The sequence below is a fragment of the Centruroides sculpturatus genome, unplaced genomic scaffold, assembly GCF_000671375.1.
Source record: "Centruroides sculpturatus isolate CEXI.00-Female unplaced genomic scaffold, Cexi_2.0 scaffold136, whole genome shotgun sequence".
NCBI classification, from domain to species: domain Eukaryota; kingdom Metazoa; phylum Arthropoda; class Arachnida; order Scorpiones; family Buthidae; genus Centruroides; species Centruroides sculpturatus.
Window position 1 is genome coordinate 702,351 of NW_019384534.1, and position 21,207 is coordinate 723,557.

Below are 21,207 nucleotides of genomic sequence, written 5' to 3' on the forward strand. Positions count from 1 at the left end.
GTGTACTGTAAATACAGTACATACTTGTATATATTTTAATATGATTTTATGTGCTTTAAACGTTTATCTAGTGATATTACGACTTCAATATTTGTGGCGGACAGACGTAAAGTCGAATAAAATGACTTAAACTTGATTTTTATTTTTCCATATACTTTTTTAACAAGCGACGTATAATCGGGAACGACGTAACTCGAAACCGACGTAAGTCGAGGTATGCCTGTACTTGTATACTTAAAGGATGTTTTTAAAATAGAAATTATTTCAAAAAAATAATATATTTTTTTTTCTTTTATAGTTTTTAAAGTTTATAGTAGTAGGATTAACGAAATAGATTTAGATAAGAATTGATTGATTGTCTGTACTTAATCCTAACATGATAAACATTTAGGATAATGCTTATCAAATAATCAGAATTAGGCATTAATGTTGTTTAAAACTTATAAAATAATCTTGAAGTCTAATTATCACTGACTTATCATGTAAATAATTTTAAATACAGATTATACAATAAAAAGTGTAAATGTAAAATAATTGTAGATTATGCTGCTAACTTATTCTTTATATTTAATAATTTATTTATAATATAATTTTTATATTCTGTTTTAGCTCGGAATTCCGGAACAGGAGGTAAAGGTTCATTGGTTATCATTTTCTCCAGTCGAAGACCATTTCTACTTTAGACAACACCAAGAATGTTCGCAGGAAGCAATGAGAAAAATTAACAAATTTCGTAACTTAGATATTAAATTATCTTCGCTGGACAGGCATTCATCGATGCAGGTAATTTGTTCGAATGTATACATGCATGAAACATGAGATTTTTGGCATATCATTTTAAACAATTAATTACATTTTGACTTTTCTTAACTCTTTCTATCCTACAGGCACTAAGAAGGTCTTTTTTTTTAAATTTCCATTACAGATTCAATTAGATTTGCATTAGGGGTAACTAGATGGTAAAGGATAGAATCCAACATCTTTTGATCAACCCACCTCTAAAAATTTAGATTTTGAATAGCAGGCTGATACCTTTACTGCTTTGGCCATCAATTAATTATAAATTAGAAATATACATTTATTTATATAATGAATAGCGCTTTGTGAATTATAATACTTTGTTAAGAAAAGTTTCTTTATACAATAAATTTTACTGTGAGTTATATCAGATTTTTAATTGGTAAAATTGACAATTTTAGACATTTAAGTTATCTAGAATTGTCAATTTTTAATTTTAAATTGTAAAATTACAATTTAACCATATGTCTAGAGGCAAAGATTAACTCAGATACTTAAATAACATAACTGGTGAAATACCTGTTTGATTTGTGAGAGTTAATCTTTACTTATAGATATTTATAATGAATTATTGAAATTAATTTGAGATGGCAGCCTTAGTCTAAATTACTGTATTTAATACAAATATAAACATCTATAAACTTGACTGTTAGATTAAAGCCAAACAATTGCTGGATTATATTGGGCTATATTAATTCTACTGTTAATAATTAAATGTTAAGTATTGAGTAATTGTAATTTCAATAATTGATTTTAAAATATATGAGAGTTATAGCCCATAGAACTTCAAAGGTAATTTTATCATTGAAGTTCAATTGGCTATAACTCCTAAGCTTAAGTATTTAGCAAATGATTTTTAAGTTTGGTGTATTATTTATACATGATTAAATTGTCTCATGAAATTATTAAGATAACATAGGTAAAATTCAGCATTAAAATATATATATATATATATATATATATATATAAAGATACAAATATTTCATTTGTTCTTCAGTTTTTATTAAAATAATTAATGTTGGAGAGCTATAGCCTTCACCGAAGTAATAATTTTGAATAGAAAAGCTTGTTAGTTTAATTTTCATTAATTCTTTCATGATGATTACATTTTNCTTATTTAAACACGAAAATTACATTACAGACTACATCATTGTGACAAAATTTACTATGATGTACTATTAAAACATTATCATTTAGCATGTTGAAAATTATACTGATAGTGCAAATGATCTTCAGATGTTACACATTAAAATGAAATGAAATTTATTATTAAACAAAGTACCTTTTAAAATTCTATTGCTTAACATCATTTTGTCGTAAGCCATTAAGCTAACTGCAAAATGCCCTTATACAAATCCCAAATGAAGGTCTTGCTAGAGTCTTTGAACATCTGATTTTTACTTTTGGGAAATTTCAATAAATGAAAAATGACTTTCATTTAAGGACATTTGCAGTTGATTATAAGGCTCTGGAAGAAAGCACAATTCTTACCTTGGTGTTTTTTTATTATTATTTTTTTTTTTACTGATTCTATAATGTTATGGATTTATAGTATACAGGTATACCTCGCCTTACGTCGGTAATTGGTTCCAGGAAAACGACGTAAGTCGAAAAACGACGTAAGTCGAATTTACCTGTCTCCGAATCTACTTATCACTAGGAAAGCATTTTAAATAATATATGGTTAATAAAAATCTATTTTAAGNTCACCGAAGTAATAATTTTGAATAGAAAAGCTTGTTAGTTTAATTTTCATTAATTCTTTCATGATGATTACATTTTAAATTCTATAAATAGGTTTATTAACATAAGTTTTCAACATAAATTAATTCCTGTTTGATTTTTAAGTATTGCATTTCTAACAGTTATAATAATTTTCAGTTGTTATACCCTCTTCGAAGATTAAGACAGGCTTGCTGCCATCCGCAGGCAGTGCGAGGAGAATTTCTTCCAATCCAGAAAAGGTAAAACTCATTTAAACTTAAATAATTTCAATACATTGATAATTACATTAGAGACTCATTGTTTGTGCACATGACACTTTGCAACATTATGCTTTGATGTATTTATAAAAATCAGTTATTTTATTATTTTATCAGTTTTATTTTGCCTTTTTTCTATTTTTTCTTGCGTGTATTTATTACATTTATCCATTAAAATATCTCTATAAATTGTATAAATGATTACTATTAACCTATCTAATGAGTTTTAAACTGCTCCATCTTAAGTAATGGTTTTTTTAATTAATTTTATTACAGAAAATGGATTGTCATTTACTGAGAATAACGTTGTACATTGATTTTGAATAAGTTAAAACGTTGAAACACTGATAAGCATACTTACATAAATACTGTGTTTTAATTACCTTTAAAAAAAGAATTCTGTAAATATATAAATTTTTTAGTAACATCATTTTTTAACGACAAACTTGTTTCCCAATACATTATGAATTTTGACAGTATGCTTTGATTATCTAGAAATTTTACATCTCCACTGGCAAAATGATCATCCCTTTTTGACTTTCCTACATGAATGACTTGCTAGTAACAGTTTTCTTCAAACACACTTTCAAATTATAGCAAGAGAGTAATTTATTTGTAAACAAGACAGTTTTTATTCTACCAATCTTAAACTGTACACTTTTCAAAACAAAAGGGCTACTTCTGCCCACCAAATTTTTAGTATTATGTACAAGTGTGCATAATAATTAGTTAAAAAAAAATGATGGATGTGCAGTTTAAAACTTGCACAATCTATAAAGATATTTAAATGGAGAAATGTGAAAAATACATGTGAGGAAAAAATAGAAAAAAAGAAAATTGTAATGATCCTTGAAACTGCAACCTTCCATACATTGAAATGTATAAACAACAAACTAGACAACTTGGCAATCACTGCTTCTTATTAGAGTTTACATTAGTCATGACATTTAAAAAAGTAAAATTTTTTAAAACAAAGAATTTTGTATAAAAAAGATCTTCAGTACATTTAACAGGAAAGGTGATTGCTATAAAATGACACAATGCCTCTTTTTTAGTGAAATGTATAATTTCCAACCTTTCCTTGTATATGATGACCACATTCTGACCAAGCCTGCCTTTGTAAATAAGCATGTCTAAAAAGTGTTAGATAACAGTCATATAATTAAGTTTAACCAAAACCAAAATAATTTGATCTTATTATACAAACTGATTTAAATCATAGCATAAATAGTTTTTAATATTTAAGAAAATAGAAGAAACTATAAATGTCTTCAATACATTTTTTCACACATCTTGGGAACACAACTGTTTTTTCCAGTGAAGTCAATCTTTTATTTGAGGTTAATCATCCCCTGTAATATGTAAAAAAAAAAATCATTTTTAAAATTTCCAGGGTAGTGGGACAATTATAAAATAGCAAAAATATATTAATTAACACATTGTGCAGGACAAAATTAATATTAAAAAAATAGTAGAAACTAAAACTATAAACACCTTCATTACTTCCTTTTACACACCTCAGGAACACAACTGTTTTTTTCATTAAAGTTGACCTTTCATTTGAGGCTACTCATTTGCGATTATAGTTTAATCTATTTTTTTTTTTTAAATGAAGGAAGTGGCATTTCAGTTTTCTTTAATAAATTCTTTTAAACTGGTTTATATTCAGAAGCGAATACAATTTTTTTCTGAGAAATCCTTTTTTAAGGTCCCAGCATATCTTAAATTCAGAGTAATGTAGTATTAATGGTATGTAAATTCAGTTTTATGCATGCAAGTACTTTTATCATTATTAAAAAAGTAAAAATACTTGGATATTTGACTACTTTACACTAATATGAAGACCAGAATTTTGCTTATATTTCAACACACTTTATAAAGTAAATAATAAGTACAAAATTTTCTGATAAATACTTGTAAATTTTTGCAGAATTTTATCAGATTTTGTAATTAATTAATTATTTATAAAAATTAGATTACATGCCACAGAGCAAAGATATTTTATAATAATTATCATTATTATTAATAGTACACTAACCATGGAAGAAATTCTGACTTCGTTAATAAAGAAAGTGAAGATTGAATGTGAAGAAGCTCATAGACAATCAATAGCAGCATTAAATGGTAAAATAGTCTTGTATGGTAACTAATATCAAACTTAAACTGTATATAAATGTAGAGACAAAGTATTAACTATTAAAATATTTTCCAGGTTTGGCTGGTATTCACATAATAAGAGAAGAATATGTCGAAGCAGTAGAAAAATATCGAGAAGTGCTGAAGTCCGTCGAAGATCACTCGACTCATATTAAAACCGATAAGCTTCAGCAATTGCATACACTTCATAATTTGGCTGAAATACTAGAAGGACGAAAATCCGATCAAACTATACAAAACGCCACGGAAGTTGAAGAAAAAGAAAAGACTTCTCACGACATAAACAAACAATTTGAATTTAGCAACAGAAATGACAAGTTGCAAAATCAAGATTTTGAGAATAATTTAAATATAGAAAATTATAGTAATGGTTCAACTGAATCATCTGTAAATAAACCTAAATTTAATCCTCCTCCCGGGGTCGGCCGGACTTTAAACGATGATAATCTTTTACAGCAGGCATCAAAATTACGCTCTTTGTATTTAAGTAAATGTTTGTCTCAAGTTACCACTGCTCAAGAACAGTTAACCCAGGCTACTTCTAATGCAAAAGAAATTCGTTCTCAATTTGTATGTCAGAAGGAACCTTGGTGGGATCAAGCTATTAGACATAGTGTAATGCTTAACGAAGATGATTTGTTAGTACAGAAAGTGAAAGATGATCTTCTTGAAAACAGGACTGCTGGAATGTTATCTGCAGTTCATAAGTAAGTGTTTAATTTACTTTATAAAGACATCCTTAATGTAAAGATTAGTTTGAATCCAGCACTACTTTCTATATCTTTACTTGATTTAAGAAATTCTTACCCAAATTTATTTATCCATTTATTTTTCTTATTATTTAAGTGGCTGTCAAGATCTCAAATGGCAGTTTTTTGTTTTCAATAGCATATAATTATGTATTTTTCTTTTCAAACATTAAATAAATCTACATATCCTTTATTTCAGATTTTCTGTATATTCTTTTAAAAAAGTCATATTTAAGAATTCTTAAATGCTTAGATACGACTATAATTTCACCTCTTAGAATTATCCGGATATTAATTACATATAAACACTAACTTATTAATATATTTTAATAGATTTCATAATGTGCATGGAATGCAATATATCATAGCAACTATGTTAGATGATCTGCAGAATTCTTATCAGAAACTCTCATCTGCGGTCAGGAAACTCTCGGCAACGCCTTCGTCAACAGATCTTAACACTGCCGTTGACTGTCATTTACGTCCCGTAGGAAAAAATAAAGTAAAGTATGTCAACATTTTAATACAGTTTTAAGGTACATTTTAATAATTAATTTTTTTTTTAGTCTTTTTGAATAGCTCAGGAAGAGCATCTAATGTATTATTAAATTATATCATGTTATATTTTTATCGTTTTTAATAAATAGATTTTTCACAGATTATTATAACAATTAAATTTTTGTTGTCTAGGTAGAATTCACTCGCTTAAAATTGATGAGCGAATTAGCCGTCTCTAAGAGCGACTTGAGAAAGAAATTGGGACAATTATTTTACTTACAAAATTTAGCAAAGGTAAGATTTTGTTTTATTATAGTCAAATTTTTAGATATTGTGATTTTTTAAAATTACCGAGGATTAATTGTGTATTAGCATATTAGACTAAAAGTAAATTTTGAATAAACATAGTCACCATTTACCTTACACAAACAAACTTAATCATTTAATAAAGTATACAGTTCTTTTCAATGTATACTTGTATTGTGTGTTTATAAGATAGCCTTCTTACAAGTACATAATCGAGTTTGTCATTTCAAAGTCTATAACATTGCAAGATTTTACATCATTTTGCAAGCTCTCATTTACAGTAAAGATAGACAAGAGAAGCTGAAGTAATTGGTAAAGCAGATTTTTGTTAAAGAAATAGAGAATTATTTATTATTTGTTGATTNCACCACAATACATCCTGAAAAAGTATATAATAATATAATAATAATAATGATATATATAAATACTATATTAAAGCATTATTAAGTTTATAAATAGAAAAAAAGAACAAAAGACGAATATAAACTTATAAATTATGGTAAAGAAATTTTTTCCATGTAAAATGGTTCTATCTAGAGCTTTGAATTTTTACTTGTCTCTAGATGAACATTTTCACTGAATTAAAATTTGAGTAAAGCAAAGAACACTTGTAATAAATTTTAAAATATTTAAATGAAAAATTTTGTAAAGCAAATCTATATTTCTAGTAGTTTATAATATCACTTGAAGAAACTATTAAAATATTTATGCATTTAAATTGTGTCAAAATGTATAATAAGAGAACCCGACCATCTGGCAACTCAAAATACTATGTAACTATTTACATAGTATTTTGAGATGTGAGACGGACGGGTTCTGTTAATTTGAATCTCTGTATTCTCTTTAGGAGTATAAATGGTTAAAAGAAAAACGTTTATACTCTTAAAGAGACTACAGAGACTCAAATCTATCAGAGATTAGAAGTGATTGGTAAGACTATGAAAACATCACAAACATAACTGATTAATCCATCATATTCAGACAAATATCTTAAAAAAAATTCTCTTGTGAGAGAATATATTCTCAACAGTCAACATGAGAGTAAATTATAGAAAATATTTCAAACTGTTAATTATTTATTTTAATTTATTTTTTAAAATATTAATTAAATTTGGACTATGTTGTTTTAAAGTTAAAGGAGTTATAATACAAGATGGAAATCTTCATATCAAATTATTTGAAGCTTTAAAAAAGGAATTTAGAGTAAGTAAATTTATAATAATCTGTTCTAAATGACTACTTCATTTATTATTGTATTCTTTTTGAAAATTATTAACTGAATTAATTCTAAAACATTAAAGTAAATGTTTTAGTAGAGCATAAAACTTACAAAATTATAAAATACGAATTGATTACTTTCAATAGGAATTCATTAGGAAGCATTCCCTCTTCTCTGTCTGAAATTGGTATGCTTTATTTCATTATTATTGATAGTTTTTATTGTTTGAGAGGGGAATTGAATTCAATCTTGCTCCTTTCTTGAAGTCACTCATTAGAAATATTGACAATGCAGCAATTAATCTGATAGTAAAGAAGTGCTGTTCCGAGGCCAAGACCTAGATTCAGCAGTTGCAAAGAACTTTTTGTCCCAATGGTCTGTTTTTAGGAATTCAATAGGATTATATATTATGTTTATGACAAACAGTTAAACTTGAAAGTACTTGAATAATTAATTGGGCTTTGAAATTTGAAAAAATTGTACAGCTATAATTCCCACTGTCATCAATCTGCCCTTCCTTAATCTCGAAAAATTATTAGATGGACAAAAATCAAGAACAGATATGGAAAACTTAGGGCAGGAGGCCCCAATTAACTATATAGAAACTTCCAGTGTGCACTGGAAGTCTCATTATTTCAATTCAAATATTTTCTCCTGAAAGGAGTTAGATGACCAGCATAACTTTATTGCTAACAGGAAAAGTATGATGTATGGGGCCAAGACACTATTAATTTGAAATGGAGAACATATATTTTAAATTAAATTAATTAAAAATATGATTAAAAATTGCAGCCCAGCATTGTGATGATGTTGCAATAAAATAATTGTTCGCGAATTAAATTTGCAAAAGAAATGTGAAAACTAAAGTATTGTTGTCATAATACTATATTTCCTTGATTATCCCCATGGTTTATTTGATATCTCAGGTTTTTTTTCAAGGTTAGGGTTTATTACTTTACAAGTTTGTAAAAATTGAAAGAAATATCTCAATTACTTGTACGTTTTCCAAACTATCAAAACCATTTCTAGCTGTAACCTATAAATACAATCAATAACATATGAAGTAATTATTGTTTTCATAGTTAATCTGATCCAGTGTCTTTCAATTTGGTTATTATGTTGTCATTCATATCTGTTTCAATGTTGTCAGAATCTGGATCTTGACTATCTGGTTCAAACTCACCATTTCCAACTCAAGCATTTCTAATTTCCTTGTTTGATAAACTCCAGACTTGTGAACTCAATCACGACTTTCCTATGCTCAATTATTGACAATATGTGTAATTTGATTTCCAAAAATGGTCTTGTGAACCTTGGAATAGAAAATGCTGTCTGACTCTAGACAATTTGAAGAGGTAAATTCTAGTTAAACTAAGCCACCTCGCCAGCCACTTCAACATGTTTACCATGCTTTTTAACCAGGACTTTATTCAAGGAAATATGGTAATATATTTTTATGATGATTAATTTGTACATTTTTTAAAATTTGAGATGAAATTGAATTAATTTTATTAGTAAATGAGATAGTTAACTGATGACAATGAGGAGAAAATCCTCAAATTGTTCTTCAAACAAAAAGACGAAAATAAAATTATATAAAGGTTTTCTTATTTTATAGAATCTAATACAGAATCAGATAAAGAGAAATATTTAATTATTTTTCACACATCTATAAATAGTCATTTACTTTTATAATAATTATTTTGCTTTAAATTTATTAATGTACTCATTATTAATCATTTTAATGTCTTATAGGCGTTAAGAGCCGTATGGATGCAAATCAGGGATCACGCGTCAGCAATAGATGAATTAGACATGGCCACATTGCGATTTCGAGTAAGATACAATAATGAGCCACAACCGGAGATACCTGTACCTTACATTTTAGAAAAAGAAGAGGTAATTTTTAAAGATTTATTAATTTATAATTAATTTGTGATAGCGATATGCTACCGAATATATAGCCAGAATAATTTTAGGTTAAAAATTTTTCTAAAACTAATGGACCAAATTCAATCAAATTTTATTTAAGGGTTCAAAAAATGTTTGTATACCTGTTTCTAAGACACTTTCTCATGTTCTTAAATATGTTGTGCCACTCTTTAGACATTTTATTTGTCAGTACTTTCCAAATTTTTGTTTTTGGTAGCTCAAGATCTTTTTGAATGTTCTTGTTTACATAAAACTTGAAACTTTTCAAATCAACTGAACATTTGTCACATTGTTCTCTTTTTAAACTGATTTTTAAACAAATCTAAAATGATGTTTTCAACCTTTATATCAAAGAAATAGCAGATGAGTTAATGTGAGGTAGCCATGCCAGGAAAAAACAAGACATTGCATCTAGCAATGAAGAGAATTGGCCTGTTCTTTACACTCTTTTGAGTATCTCTTCATTCATAGTGCCTTCCAAGATGTATGACTCTGATATATTTCATTTTCATCAATAGCTTCTCACGTCATATATTTTCTAAAAAATTTCTTTTTTGGCTTAAATCTTTTTCCATTCAAAATGGAGAATTTTTCACAGCAGCTTTCTTCTAGATGTGTTGTTCGGATCAGCCGCTAGGTAGGTTTTCTCATTAAGGATGAGAATTTAAAATGTGTTCAAAGCCTCTTGTCCTATTCAATTGTTGTACTTATTAAATCTCACAGCTTGAAAAATGCAGAACTTATCATACAAGAATGTGTTACACTCCTGTATGATAAGTCCTATGTTTGTCAAGTTGTAAGATTAAAAAGTACAAGAATTTTAGACGTTAATGGTACTATTGTTCAATGATGTTTTGACAGGCCATTTTGGCTTGATTTTTGATTCTCAATATAGAGAGGTGCACACTTTTTTATTTAACTTTAAATCCCTACTTCTCCACTTTTATTAGGTTTAAATAACCTTTTGATATTTCACAAATAGTCATTTCGGATTTTGGTACCGACATATTTGGGTTTTTCACAATCGGTTGCTTTGCTCGCTTCTCCAAGTTCTTGTTTTACTTAGAAATTGTATAACCAGACATTTTTTCACATTTAGCATATCTGAATCTCATATCTTGACAATCTATTGTACAATGTTGATTTTGGAATACCTTCTTCCATAAAGTGAGAAACTGTTTGCTACATTTTCATACTAATGGCAAACCCTTTTAGAAAGAACTTGCCTGTCTTCAATGAATTGGTTTGAAAAAAAAAGATATCAAAACAAAATTTTACAGACTACATGTTGCCTTGGGTAATTGGGTTCAAATATTTGAATTCAATCAAGTTTAAAGATGATTAGGGCAGTACAACAACAGTAAATAATGAAGATATTTCAGATTATATTATTTAAATACGAAAAACATTTATTTTTATTTATTTGTAACTGTAAAAACTTTCGAAAAATAAATGATACCAGATTATATCTCACTTGAGTAATTAACAAATGATTCCAGTTTAATTTATAAATTTAGAAATATACCTCTTCTGTGTCATTACAATAAAACACAGCCTGAAGCAAAACTGGGAAACCAGTCAAATGAGGACCTGCAGAACAATAGCAGAAAGAGATCCACAGAGACTAACGGTACACAGAGTTAATTAAAGGAACATATCTGTTATATATACTTTTATACTTTAACAAACTTTATTAAAGTTATAACATGCACATACTCTTTAACTTACAATGGGGTTAAATACTACCACTTTTGATAAGAAATCTAATTTAATATCCAGTGGTAAATGCATAAAAACTTATCAGCCAATTACTGATGAAATTTTAAAAATATCTTGATATTTTTTTCATAAACATGTATTTTGAGGCAAAATCAAGATGTATTCTTATATGAAAATAGTGATTAAACAGTTAAGAGAAATAATGAAACTTACAATAATTTGTACATCTTTTTTGAAGTTACATAATCCATATAAAAATTAAATCATTAGTTAAGAATTGATTGATGAGAATTGAATTACAAATGCTGTTTTGACTATTACTATTTGTCAATACAACTAACAACACATGCACTACTTCCGATTAGGAACGTAAATTTTTTCTGTTTGGAAGTATTAACAGTTTTTGTTTCTCTTGTATTTATCATAATAGAGATCATCTCTCTTATCAAATCATATGTAAGTTTCATTTTATAGTTGACCAAGTGCATCCTTGGATAAAATGGGCAATTGGCATTGTCGGACATCACAGTTCTTGTCATTCTGTTGTAATGAGGTTAGACAGTAAATTAAAAAATTTCTGATTTTAATGACTTTAAAAGTTAAATATAATAATTGTCTTTATTTATATTATTTATTTAGTGAATAGTTTTTCTATATAAATTTTCAAGCAGCATTAATTTTCTTGTTATATCTGACAGGGGATTTATCAGTTATCTTTCAATGGTTCTTTATTATTAATAGAAGAGATAATTAACCATTAATTTTTTTTTAGTCTTTTTGAATAGCTCAGGAAGAGCATCTAATGTANTTGGGAACGTAAATTTTTCTGTTTGGAAGTATTAACAGTTTTTGTTTCTCTTGTATTTATCATAATAGAGATCATCTCTCTTATCAAATCATATGTAAGGTTCATTTTATAGTTGACCAAGTGCATCCTTGGATAAAATGGGCAGTTGGCATTGTCGGACATCACAGTTCTTGTCATTCTGTTGTAATGAGGTTTGACAGTAAATTAAATAATTTCTGATTTTAATGATTTTAAAAGTTAAATATAATAATTGTCTTTATTTATATTATTTATTTAGTGAATAGTTTTTCTGTATAAATTTTCAAACACCATTAATTTTCTTGTTATATCTGACAGGGGATTTGTCAGTTATCTGAAAAATGTATATAAAACAACCAAAACCCTAAAAGGAGAGTAATTTAAAAAATAAAACAATCACTTCAATTCTTTCAATGGTTCTTTATTATTAATAGAAGAGCTAATTAACCATTAATTTTTTTTAGTCTTTTTGAATAGCTCAGGAAGAGCAACTAATGTATTATTAAATTATATCATGTTATATTTTTATTGTTTTTAATAAATAGATTTTTCACAGATTATTATAACAATTAAATTTTTGTTGTCTAGGTAGAATTCACTCGCTTAAAATTGATGAGCGAATTAGCCGTCTCTAAGAGCGACTTGAGAAAGAAATTGGGACAATTATTTTACTTACAAAATTTAGCAAAGGTAAGATTTTGTTTTATTATAGTCAAATTTTTAGATATTGTGATTTTTTAAAATTACCGAGGATTAATTGTGTATTAGCATATTAGACTAAAAGTAAATTTTGAATAAACATAGTCACCATTTACCTTACACAAACAAACTTAATCATTTAATAAAGTATACAGTTCTTTTCAATGTATACTTGTATTGTGTGTTTATAAGATAGCCTTCTTACAAGTACATAATCGAGTTTGTCATTTCAAAGTCTATAACATTGCAAGATTTTACATCATTTTGCAAGCTCTCATTTACAGTAAAGATAGACAAGAGAAGCTGAAGTAATTGGTAAAGCAGATTTTTGTTAAAGAAATAGAGAATTATTTATTACTTGTTGATTAGAATAGAGACTTTTTCGCAAAGTTCTGCTATAACATAAAATTATCCAGAATGTTTAGAAGGACCTTAGCATTTGTATATTGTCTAAAACAATGGCCATAAATTAGTATAAAAATGATCATGGCCTACCACACTATTGAATTACAGTAGAACGTCGATTTTCCGAATCAATTGGGGCTGGGGTTGTCCGGATAACTGATATTTCGGATAACTGATTTACATACGAAAAAATAGTTTAACGTATTCAATGTTGAAATTTTTCTCCATTGCGTGTCGTTGCATTAAATTTTCGTCGATGTTAAGCCTAACAAAGACTATTGTATCGTTAAAAATTATTTTTTTATTTTGTACAAACAAAATAAATACAGTGGTACCTCAGGATACGAAATTAATCCGTCCCGAAACTGAGATCGTATCATGAAAATGTCGTAAGGTGGATCATCTTTTCCCATACGATTACATGTAAAACCAAATAATTCGTTCCAACGCGAAAAACATACTCAAATTAAAGCCAAGTAATATATTTAAAAAAATAACTGTAGTAAGAAAAAACAAATGAAAAATGCGAACTAATGTAACGTCGTATGGTGAGTTTTTGTTCGTATCGTGGAGCAAAAATATGTTCGAATTTCATGTCGTATCCTGAAAATTTCGTATGCTGGGGCGTTCGTAACCTGAGGTACCACTGTATNTGACTATTACTATTTGTCAATACAACTAACAACACGTGCACTACTTCCTATTGGGAACGTAAATTTTTCTGTTTGGAAGTATTAACAGTTTTTGTTTCTCTTGTATTTATCATAATAGAGATCATCTCTCTTATCAAATCATATGTAAGTTTCATTTTATAGTTGACCAAGTGCATCCTTGGATAAAATGGGCAATTGGCATTGTCGGACATCACAGTTCTTGTCATTCTGTTGTAATGAGGTTAGACAGTAAATTAAAAAATTTCTGATTTTAATGACTTTAAAAGTTAAATATAATAATTGTCTTTATTTATATTATTTATTTAGTGAATAGTTTTTCTGTATAAATTTTCAAACACCATTAATTTTCTTGTTATATCTGACAGGGGATTTGTCAGTTATCTGAAAAATGTATATAAAACAACCAAAACCCTAAAAGGAGAGTAATTTAAAAAATAAAACAATCACTTCAATTCTTTCAATGGTTCTTTATTATTAATAGAAGAGCTAATTAACCATTAATTTTTTTTAGTCTTTTTGAATAGCTCAGGAAGAGCAACTAATGTATTATTAAATTATATCATGTTATATTTTTATTGTTTTTAATAAATAGATTTTTCACAGATTATTATAACAATTAAATTTTTGTTGTCTAGGTAGAATTCACTCGCTTAAAATTGATGAGCGAATTAGCCGTCTCTAAGAGTGACTTGAGAAAGAAATTGGGGCAATTATTTTACTTACAAAATTTAGCAAAGGTAAGATTTTGTTTTATTATAGTCAAATTTTTAGATATTGTGATTTTTTAAAATTACCGAGGATTAATTGTGTATTAGCATATTAGACTAAAGGTAAATTTTGAATAAACATAGTCACCATTTACCTTACACAAACAAACTTAATCATTTAATAAAGTATACAGTTCTTTTCAATGTATACTTGTATTGTGTGTCTATAAGATAGCCTTCTTACAAGTACGTAATCGAGTTTGTCATTTCAAAGTAATAACATCGCAAGATTTTACATCATTTTGCAAGCTCTCATTTACAGTAAAGATAGACAAGAGAAGCTGAAGTAATTGGTAAAGCAGATTTTTGTTAAAGAAATAGAGAATTATTTTTTATTACTTGTTGATTAGAATAGAGACTTTTTCGCAAAGTTCTGCTATAACATAAAATTATCCAGAATGTTTAGAAGGACCTTAGCATTTGTATATTGTCTAAAACAATGGCCATAAATTAGTATAAAAATGATCATGGCCTACCACACTATTGAATTACTTCCACTTATATCTGAATAATGTCCTCAAGGCATATGATGTTGTTGTTATTGATAATGCTTATTTCAAACAGTTAATACTTTAAAAAATGAATATATATATTTGTTTTTATGATTTAACATTTCATTGTTATTTATCTATATTACATGTTTTTCAGGCTGATTTTGGATGCAAGGGTGGATCGAATCCCGACACATGTCCTGTCTGTCGTCATGTTTTGGGAATTCAGGTGGGTATATTTCTAATTATAATGTTTTCAAATGTGTTACATACATTTTTAAACATTATAAAGCAACAAGTTAGAAAGATAGTACAAATGCCACAAAATATTCCAGTATATTTCTATGCTCTTTTGAATGCACAATAACTTTTAACACTGCATTGTAACATTGATAAAATGCACATTTTAAACTTCAAAAAAAGAGTACTTGCTACAGGAAGTCAAAGTGCTCATTTAAATTAATACAACAGTTCAAAGTATAGCCAAAAATGCTTATTATTGGTGCATAACTTGTCATATAGTTTACTTACAATGATTTCTGGTTGTCTTACATTGCAAATGTAAGGTGCATCTTTATTTGGCCCTGGAAAAATGGATGAAAAAGTGTATCTTTAGAATCAAGGAAATATGCTATAACATTTACATTAATGTTTAACAATATTAAAAAATACAATTTTAATTTAAAAAAATTTAATACTCATTTCATTTTCATTGACATCAATTTTCAAGAAAGAATTTATAGTTTATAAGCAACACATACACCACTGCTTTCTTGGAAATCACAAAGGCAATATTTCTTAAATTAGAGAGAAGATAGTGAGTAATGTGGCGTGATAAATGTATCATGAAAATTTGGTACCCCTGAGGATGGGCTAGTAAGTCTGAAATTACTAGAATTTAAGGAAATATTTTGCTTGGATCTCAAAGAAAGCAGAGAGATGTATTTCTTGAGATTGTCTGGAAGATATCCAGTAGTGTGTAGTTTTACTCGGTTTATCTAAATTAATTCATGTTAAATAATTATTGTACACAAATTTTGCTTTACATATTCTTATAGTGGAACGTGCTGCAGTGTGGACATTGTTTCTGTGTAAGTTGCATCCATTTGATGATCTCTAATTATTCTACACCAGGACGTAATCGCTCCGTCAGGTGTCCGGTCTGTAGACAGTTAACTTCTCATGCAGAAATATCATTTGTTAATATTGAGGAAAATAATGACGAATCACAAATTCCCGTTAAGGTAAGGAATATTTATGTTCAATTAGATAAATATATGACTCATTTATTTTAACAAATGCACAAAGCTATTTATAATTTTTGGTCTGATTTTATTTATGAAATATATTATACAATGATTAGTAATAGTTGATGGCTGAACCAATTATTGCTCTGAGGGATCTGAGATATATTGGGCTCCATCCCCTCACTCTCTGGTGATGGGTACAGAAGAAAAAGATTCTTAGCACCAACAGGATAGACGTAGTAAAATAAATAAATAAACAAAAATAGGCATACATCCAATAAAAGAACAATAAATCATTTAAAAGGTTGTAATCACAAGTTCTTGAAATTGTGTACAACTGGGTCCTTAGTTCTCCAAATGCTCGATAGGTGGAAACAGTTGCCTGAAAATGGATTAGACTTTATGCATCGAGGTCAGAAGAACTAACCTTGTGTGGTGTTTTCTTGGAGGGTATGTCACTGATAGTGTCTTTGTGTCACCAATGCCATACAATTTGCTAGAATTAAGCACAAGAATTACTACAGTTGTCAACACAATCGATACTGCACTCTATGCTAGATTTGGTCCAAGACAGATTATCCTCGACATTTGAATGATCTCAAAGGAAAATCCACATCAAACATCTATTGTGAATTAAAAACTTGTGATTACAACCTTTCAAATGATGAATTGTTCTCAACCATGTACTTAAAAAGTAAAATCAGATCTGGAATTATGAAAAAGATACAAATTTAATTCTGGTTGCAAAATATAAATATGAACTGCCATTATACATCTGTTTACCATTATGGATAAAGAAATTGAATGTAATAGGTTATTCTTTCAGTTTCATTTATTTGGAAATATCCAGCTGATTAACAATATATTGGTACTTATATTTTAATATTAAAAAATTAGCGAAATTATAGTTTAATTTTATGATTGGTATCTCATTTTGCTGCCTGATTTATAGAATGGCAATGGAGAGCTAAAGAATGGAGTTGATTATTTAAATAATTTGGCAAGCTATCTTAGAGAGTATCGTATTAAAATTGAAACCAAATTTTCATTTTACTGAAATATTATCTGAATGTGAAAGTTTAACTTTCACATTCAGATAATATTTCAATTTCAGATAATATGTCTTGTTTTACAAACTTGAATAAAAGGTAGAAAAATGAATCTTTTATTTCAATTAAAACAACTTTGAAATCTGCACTTTTTTACTGTAATAGTAGGTAAATTGAATAAACATATTTTTGCTTTTTCTTGTTAATTTTAAAGTTCAAAACAACCCCTTGGTTAAGATGTTCTAAATTAGACATCCGCAAATGTTTCTGAGAGTTCTTCCGGTTTCGGATTTTTTTCTCTTGTGAATTGAACTTCAGTCCGAAGCCGAGAGAAATTTTGAAAATGTTTGCCTCCAATTTAATATAGGAGCTATTTTGAATCTTTAAAGCAGTAATGGCTATGCATTGATCTTGCACATCAATTCAATAAATTAATTTAGTTTTGGTAAATGTATATTTATTATCTCTTCATAGACTGCATTTCGTAATAAGGATACACTACTCAAAAACCTTTCAAACTGCAGCCAAATTTATTATCAATTTCATTAAAGATGACCGAAAACGTTTGAAATTGATAATAAATTTGGCTGCAGTTTAAAAGGTTTTTGAGTAGTGTATATATTTATTATATGATGATTTTAGAATTACTAGAATTTTGATTGGATGATTATATTGAACACAGTTGCTTTTTTTTGGAAATGAAGTAATAGAAGAAAAAATATATATATTATTACACTTGTGATTTGATTTTGTGTCAGATAATGTCCCAGGTGCTTAAAATTGTACACTCCATTATCCTACAAAAAAAAGCTTGCAGGGGCTTGCTATGTTTAAAGCTTTTGGTGTTTGTTGTTTAGAAGTCTTCAAATGCTTGGCATGCTTGTAAGACACAGTCAAACAAAAACATTACTGATGGCTAATGGTTCGGCCTTTGTCAAACTCCATCAAACCAAGGGAAGTAGAATGACCATTTTGATTTTGAGATGTGTTGGTGCAATGGATATGTGAAGACCGGCAGACTCTAGATCACCAGAAAAGAGAGATGATTGCAGCTGTTTATTCTTGTCACACAATCAAAGACATCTTTGCTCACCAACCAGAAACAAATAGAAACCTCATTGTAGAATCCTGTACTTCTAGCAGACAAATTTTTATACACTAGTGACAACTGTATGTCTTGTAATTAGTGCCCCGACATCAGCTTCATTTGTAGTAGTGACATGACAGAAAAGCATGGACTACTATGAACTGACAGCATATTGTCACTAAAAACCACTGAAGCAAAGGCAAAATCAAAGCATTGATTTTGCCTTTGCTTCAGTGCCTTTGCTTCAGTGTTGTTGAGCGACACACTATCTCCACTGCTTACATGTCAGTCTGGAGAGCCAATTTGTATGATGGTTAGTCACCTTTAGTAGTGGTACAAGGGACATTAATTAATGACACAGTGGATAATCCTGCACCTTCAAATGTTGCCTTTACATGGCAGGGTTACAAACAATCATTTTCTAGACAGATGATGCTCTTCCACAAACAGCTTGGATTTCCCAGGAATGTCTCCATCACATTACTGCACTTATTTGGCCTGTACAGTCTCCAGATTTGTCTATTACTAACAATTAATAATTAAATTTAAACAATTTAGATGAATTTGGAAGAAAAGATGAACCAAACTAGGGTTTAATTCCACATCTTTCTCACATCATGCAAGAAGAAATTACTGATTACGCTACCTGCACCTCCATCTGATCTTCAATTCCAAACTTATTTTATAATGTTAGTCTGGCAGTTAGGCATCCAGTTTATTATTAATAAATTGGGCTTGCTGATTGTTTATGTAATCTTTAAGTATTTTTAAAAATATAAATTTCTTGTAGAATAAGAATTATTTTCATCAGAAATTGTTTAACAAGAATTAAACATTTTAATGAACATAATTTGCTTAATTTATTTTTTTAAATTTTAATTTAATACTTATTTGACAAATTATTAACGATCATAATTTTGGTTATTTTATAGGGAAGTCATTCTACCAAAGTAGAAGGTATAATAAGGTGCTTGTTAGAAATCAAACAACAAGATTCGGAAGCTAAAATTCTTGTTTTCTCAACCGTAAGTATTTTATTGTATCAAAAAAAAAAAAACTTTAGAATTTGTGCATTGGAATGATTAATATTTTAAAAGTCTCTCATTCTATTCTTATGCCCCTTTAAGCATTCCCTTGAATAATTTGTCATTTTAGGTATAGTATAGTGTGTGTGTAGGAAACAAAGATGTGCAGTATTTATGCAAATATTGTTGCACATAAGTAAGAATTAGGTATATTAGACTACTGTTACAGGTTTGAATTTAATCCAATTTTTATAATTTATCATTAGTAGTTGAGATTAGACATTGTTTTCTCTCCTTCATTCATGCTATCCAATTTGTTGCAGACTTATCCATTCATAGCAAACAAAAATGGCCATAAAACATTAATTTACTTGTGCTTCAAATGCAAAATTAATAGATCAAATTGACCAAGAACAGCTAACTTGTCTTAAAAACTATAGTATAGATATTTGAAGGCTATTATAATTACAGTATACTGGGAGATTCAAAAGGTTGGTCTCAAACTTCAGGAGCATATAAAGGAGTCAAAATAGTGTGATTTTCAACTAAGAACAAGAACTTGTGTTCATTGATGTAATCCAGAATTGGTACAAGCTGCATAAGGAACATTGCTATTGTATGTATTAGAGATAGGTTGACCTGTGAGATGTTAACATTGTGAATTTACTGACAGTTACAGGTCTCCTTGTGCCATCAGAATCTCATGGTCTACATGAAGTAGATCAATGCAGTTACGAAGAACTTTTAGATGTGCATTTCATCTAACATGTGCAACTGCATATTTGTACCTAGAATATTATTCAGACAGGCATCATCCATCACTCTGAATATTCCAAAATGGGTTCTCTGGGTTCAGTAAACTATGCAGGTCATCCATGACTCAGTAAAATAGTTGCTGCTGAAGAGGAAATACTTTTGTGTATGGAAGAGAAGACATCTTACATGCCATGGGAATATCACAAAGCACTGTGTAGTGGATTTGCACAACTTTCACTTTCACTCCCATCCACTTTAAGTGCATGCATTGCCTGCGGAGGATTTCACATAATGGATACAGTTTTGCCAATGAAGTTTGCAGTATTGTCACGATGACACCAAGATTTTGAGCCAAGATCCTTCACCATAGATGGCTTCTTCAGTTGCCGAAACAGCCAAGTTTGAGCAGAATGCAATCTCGATTCCGCATTGGTACACCACCATTAAATATAGTCCAGAGTGAACACATACAAGAAATTCTAGGTGATTGCCTGTTTGGATCTTACCATTCAAATGTCTCCACCTCTGAATGGGCTAATGTACACTTTTTAGAATTCATTTTTCCCAACCTGTTAGAAGACATTCCTCTTATCAAGTGGCAATGAATATGGATTCAGAACAATGGAGTGCTAGCACATTTTACTTGTAAGTCATGGCCATTCTAAATCACATCTGTCCAGCATTGAATTGGAGGAGGAAGTATGGTTGGATGGCCAGTCTACTTTCTGGACTTTGCACCATTATTTATTTTGGGGAATATCAAAAGCCTCATTTATGAGACACCAATGGACAACTCGGTTAGCTAGAATTCTTACAGCAGT

The 21,207-nt window shown here is 28.7% G+C and overlaps 1 protein-coding gene across 1 annotated transcript in view; it reads left to right on the top strand.

Annotated features, from left to right (window-relative positions):
• LOC111623145 (E3 ubiquitin-protein ligase SHPRH-like) overlaps window positions 1–21,207 on the top strand; it is an 81,801-nt gene that overhangs the window by 51,583 nt on the left and 9,011 nt on the right. The window contains exons 11-22 of the mRNA XM_023365629.1: window positions 610–783; window positions 2,680–2,762; window positions 4,810–4,904; window positions 4,993–5,644; window positions 6,020–6,215; window positions 6,377–6,478; window positions 7,505–7,693; window positions 9,465–9,608; window positions 12,775–12,876; window positions 15,380–15,451; window positions 16,281–16,466; window positions 19,538–19,630. Of these exons, the coding sequence (XP_023221397.1) occupies window positions 610–783; window positions 2,680–2,762; window positions 4,810–4,904; window positions 4,993–5,644; window positions 6,020–6,215; window positions 6,377–6,478; window positions 7,505–7,693; window positions 9,465–9,608; window positions 12,775–12,876; window positions 15,380–15,451; window positions 16,281–16,466; window positions 19,538–19,630 (2,088 nt within the window). The remainder of the gene's footprint in view (window positions 1–609; window positions 784–2,679; window positions 2,763–4,809; window positions 4,905–4,992; window positions 5,645–6,019; window positions 6,216–6,376; window positions 6,479–7,504; window positions 7,694–9,464; window positions 9,609–12,774; window positions 12,877–15,379; window positions 15,452–16,280; window positions 16,467–19,537; window positions 19,631–21,207) is intronic.